Source organism: Poecilia mexicana, unplaced genomic scaffold (genome assembly GCF_051168715.1).
Source record: "Poecilia mexicana isolate PSO_F unplaced genomic scaffold, ASM5116871v1 scaffold_2, whole genome shotgun sequence".
In the NCBI taxonomy this organism is placed as follows: domain Eukaryota; kingdom Metazoa; phylum Chordata; class Actinopteri; order Cyprinodontiformes; family Poeciliidae; genus Poecilia; species Poecilia mexicana.
The window spans coordinates 58418655-58423781 of NW_028263371.1; the positions used below are offsets into that span (position 1 = coordinate 58418655).

General features: G+C 41.3%; 1 protein-coding gene across 2 annotated transcripts in view; it reads right to left on the bottom strand.

Moving 5' to 3' along the window:
• LOC106922530 (cryptochrome-1-like) overlaps positions 1-5127 on the bottom strand; it is a 24198-nt gene that overhangs the window by 11107 nt on the left and 7964 nt on the right. For both annotated transcript variants that reach the window (XM_088003687.1, XM_088003688.1), the window contains exons 8-10: positions 2622-2824; positions 1368-1475; positions 1123-1281 (exon numbers count right to left, since the gene is read on the bottom strand). In XM_088003687.1, the coding sequence (XP_087859813.1) occupies positions 1123-1281; positions 1368-1475; positions 2622-2824 (470 nt within the window). The remainder of the gene's footprint in view (positions 1-1122; positions 1282-1367; positions 1476-2621; positions 2825-5127) is intronic.

A 5127-nucleotide genomic window follows, 5' to 3' on the forward strand; every position in this document is an offset into this window, starting at 1 on the left:
GATAGATTACTCGATTACTAAAATATTCGTTTACAACAGCCCTAGTTTGCACCTGAAACTTTTAAACACTTTATGATTTAATTTCAGCATCCTTTCTTCCTTGCTAGAAGTGGAGCTGCACCGATCCGATATCAATATCTGAATCGGTCCCGATACTGAAATAAATTCTAGATTGCAATAATCCCTAAGGGCAGATCTATTCAGTCTAATTCTATGCTTTGTTATTATTTATTATTAATTTGCTTAATTTGGCCAGGCATTTCCTGAAAAACAGTTTTGACCTCAGTGAGACACGTCTGGTTAAACAAAGGCTGCACAGAAACAATTTCACTTTCCGAACCATTTTAAGGAAAGTTTGTTGCAGTTTGTACTTTACGTGTTTACAGCCTTTTGTTTCAGCGTCTTTATCATTTATTTTACATGGGCTGTTTTACTCCTAAATGCACTGAACATGTTGAAGTTGTTTCTACATGTTTGACCTTGTCAAGCTGTTGGTGTGTTTAAATGTTCTGCACTGCTGCAGTTTTCAAATTTATAATTTACTGTCTGTGTTTAAAAAGAGAAACTTTTTAACTCACTTCAGCCGTTTTTCAGTTTTGGCCGATACTAAAAGTGGATCGGTGCTTTTCTACCTCCCAGATCTTGATTTGTAGAATATCTGATCCAGTATACTGGATCAGAATACTGTAGATCTGTAGTCTAGATCTAGATCTGTAGTCTAGATCTACAGATCTAGATCTACAGATCTAGACTACAGATCTAAACCTACAGTCTAGATCCACCAGACTGTAGGTTTCTCTGATGTTTCCTCTGCTGAAGTCTCGTTTTGATGATTTGGACTCACATCAATGCTGACGAATATAATCCCCTCTTTATCTTTAAGGAGGGTGGCATAATGCTGCCACCTCCATGCCTCACAGTGGGTTTTGTTTACTTTTGTACCAGACAAACCTTCTGCCAAAATGTTTGTTTTTATCAGAATTCAACACATTTTTTCTGTTGTGTTTTGGGAAATTTTCAGCAAGCCGTCATATTTTCTGCCACCTTTAGTCCTTCATTCAGACAAATCCAGGCTAAACTGTGATATTTAACAGGAAACATTCATGTCAGAAGTGTTCTTACCGTGTTGCTGCTGATGTTGGTTCTGTGGCAGTGTGTGAAGTCGCTGCTGTTGCTGTTGTCCAAAGCTGCTGGGCCCCGTCTGTTCTTCATTGTCAAAGTTAAATAAAATGCTCCCGCTGCCGTTCCCTGTGGCCACCGAGCTCCCTGACACTCCAGGCACTAAAATAAGAGAAAATGTCTTCAGACGGATCCTAATCAGTGATAAAAACTCTGCACAAGTTATACTTTGTTCCTTGATCTCTTACAATGTGAGTTGTTGTTGTTGTTGGTCCCTGACTGCTGCTCTCCAGGAGAGTAGGCCATCATTCCTCCGTTTCCGTTCCCGTTTGTGGATGGGACAGAAGCTAACAGACCTGGACAACAGAAACACACACTCCTGATCATCTGGAATATTTAAGAAATATTTTAAAAGTTTTGTTGTTTTGCAGAATATCTGTGTGTGTTCAGTCATTGGGCAACTATTAATGTGTGAAAATTATAACACAATTACATAAAACACAAAAATATTCCCATGTTTGCCCTTTTTATATTAAACAGAGATGAACTAACATATCAAAATTTACAAATAAGCATTTCTGGAGATATCGGATCCACACATTTCTCCATATACCAAAACCTCGTGTTATTTGTTGTGGGTGATAATTTTTTGTACTATGGCTATATGTAATGGTTAGCGTTAGCGCCCGCTAATTATTTTTATATGTGTTTAATATTAGATTCTTGTTGCATCTTAAAAAATCTAAAAATGATCAGTAAATATGATTTGTATGGGTTTATTTAAGACGATTAGACACTACAAGGATTCCTCTGTGGTAAACATTGGCACTTTTAATGCAAAAATAAATGTTCCTCTACAACCACGACGGCGGCCATCTTTAATTTTTCAGGGTTTTTTTCCCCCCAGAATTTGTACCAAACTAAGTTCTTGTATCCGCATGTGAAGGATATTGTGCGATTTGCTGTGTGTGATACTTTTAAATGGCTGTACATAATGGTTAGCGTTAGCTTCTGCTAACTTTTTTAGCAGAGCTAATAGTCTTGTTGCTTTTTGGCTAGCTGTGCCCATCACAGTTAGCCAAAAAACAACTGCCAGCTAATTTTAGAGCAAACATATATTCTCCATTACAAACATGGCGGCCATTTTGAAAAATGTCTACCAGAAAAAGAAAACAAGATCAAGAAAAAAAATATGTAGGATTTGACACCAAACACATTCATAGATGGTGATTTTAGTTCTAAAATTGATTTTACATGACAACCATTTGAAAATGATCAATCAGTAAATAGGTTGAATTAAGTGACACGTTACTGAAAGTGTTAATTTGCAATAAATGTGGCCGCCATCTTGAATTTTTCAGGGCTTTTTTCCCCCCAAAAAAATCTGTACAAATATAGGTTCTTGTATCTGCATGTGAAAGATATTGTGCTATTTGTTGTGTGTGATACTTTTTTGATTTATTTTTTACGATGACAGCAACGCTTTGACTTCATTTCCTCACCCAGGCCTCTGTATCGGCTCAGCTGCTGGTAGAGCTGCTTCATCCTCTCGATGTTGAGCCGGCTGGCCTCCGCGTGGTGCACCATGGGTTTCGGGTAATGGACTCCGATGATGCACTTGGCTGCCGCCTGAACGGACTCGGGGGCGTTCCAGGGGTCGTAGATGAACTTGGCGGGGAAACCTCGGAGGACAGGTAAGTATCGCCTGGAAGCACAAGACGACATTAGATGCTCTTGCTTTTGCCAAATGGGAATTATCTTACTTAATAGTTAACAAAATGTGTTTTAATTTAAGTTTTATATCTGTAAATATGTATGAATACAGTTTTCTACTCATCAGTGTTAAGAAAATGTGTGTTTTATGTTGCCGCCCATCATTGTGTTCTAATTAATGGGAGCAGGCTGGCCATCATGCTAACAGGCTCTATGGAAAATAGCTGCTGCAAAATGAGAGGTACAACCACAACACTGCACAGTAATGCTACGGTACGAGAGCTCAAGCAGGAAATCTTTTTTCTTCCATTCTGAAACTCATTTTTGAGCATTTCTGGCACTGCAGTGAGATACGATGACAGTGCAGAGAGAGAACTAAAGCTCCAAACCTGAAAACGAGGGGCTGTGGTCCTGAGCACATTTACTGTAAGTTACCGTGGCAACAGCCACACCACTGACAATAGGAAAAATATAATCCTCCAAGAGATGAAACCAAAAAAATCAACTTCTCACAATAGCGTTGAGTCACTGAGCTGCCAGGAGTCGCTCAGTGTGACAAAGAGAGGCCACCTACCTACTGGACTCGGTCCAACCTTACCTATTCCCAGGAGGGGAGACTGACAGGACAGAAGGAGGGGGGGCGAGTGTGCAGAGAGGGGTGGGGGCTGGTGTGGTCCGGCCCAGTGGGCCGACACGCACGCACGTGACGGACGACGCTCCGCTCGCTACGGAGATCGCACCATCACTCGAGAGAGAGAGAGAGACCACTGCCGATTGAGTAGAAGATGCTAGGAGACGTCTACTGTAACACGCGGTTAGAAAGCAGAGAGCATTGACCCCACCCACCCGCCGCCCTCCCCCCACCCCGACCGGAGCAGGTGTATGCTGGGAAAATTCTGCCATCAAAAAAAAAAGGTAAGAAAAGAAAACTGTTTTCTCACTGAAAATAAAAGTTTGCTTGATTCCTTTGGCGTTTAAACTCAGATCTATCCATCTGCCGTGTCTACATGTTTCTGAGGAATGTGCTTTAGAGGTGCACTGATTGCAGTTTTCTGGCCGATCGCCGATTACCAATCTCTTAAAAAGCCTCATACCAAATATTTTTTGTCTGAAGTGGCGATAAATGTAGCAAGAAAAATCGCTGAGTTGGTAACAGTGGGCGACTATTGTTAACTGGAAACGTGCGGATGTCACCTGGTGGGCGGGGCTAACAGTAAAACCTCTCTAACAGGAGAGAAGAAGAAGACAGCAGCTGATCTTCAGACCTTTGCTGATCGGCTTCACATGTAAGTAAGTATCGGCCCATCACCGATCTCCCAAATTTGAGGAAATCGGCTCCGATGAATCGGCTGGCCGATAAAATCGGTGCACCCCTAATATTCTTTTTAATAAAGCATCTAAAGCTCTGCCTGTCGTCAGAGGAAATATGCTCCAAACTCGATGACAGAAGTTTCCCATTATACCTCGCAGCTCCAGGCCCCCGCCCTCCCTCCCTCCAACCTTCATCCCCCATGATCAGACAGTGGTGGACTGAGAAAAGAGCTCACACATGCTCCCCATCCCCCAGACTGTGGTGGTTAACTTTTAAGTGGTCAGCAGGCCCATAGCCCCCCTGCTGACTGTCTCCTCCCCACGGCCACAGTGCCACACTCTGGGCCGGCCCACTAGGGAGCCCCCTCATTTCACCAAAAAGGACCACAACCCTTTTGCCAGGAAGATCCGCGACCTGCTAGTAGTGAGCGGTCCTGGAAGGGAACAGCGGGTGGCGTTGGGGGCGGAGCCTACACCTTCCACACTTTGTTTTTTAGGAAGGAAGCACACTGTGGTACAAAGCTCAGAGATTTACTCCTGCCGTTTCAGCTGAAATGCTTTTTGTATCCAACACTTAGCTTAAGCTTTTAAGAGAAACACAATGGCTGTAGGGTAGTAACTATTTACATTTACATGAGTAACTTAGAAAAATACTTTTAGGAGTATTTTTGCTACGCTGTACTTCTACAGTGATTTTATTGTACTTGAGTAAAATTTCTCTTTTTTTTTTTTTACCACTGAATGAAAAACATGTTTTAACCAAAAACTCACAAATAACTGACACACACCTGCAGTATTTGTTAAAGTTTTATAAGTTTTTTATTGAAAGAAACTGATTTGGAAACATTTTCTTTTGCCTGATTTTGTTATTTTTTGTTAAGTATGTGAATTATTGTCATTTCCATCATTAAAACACCAAAATTTCAACTTAACTTTACATTTTGGTCCACCTGATTATGTAGTTTTTAAATATTAAATGATTGA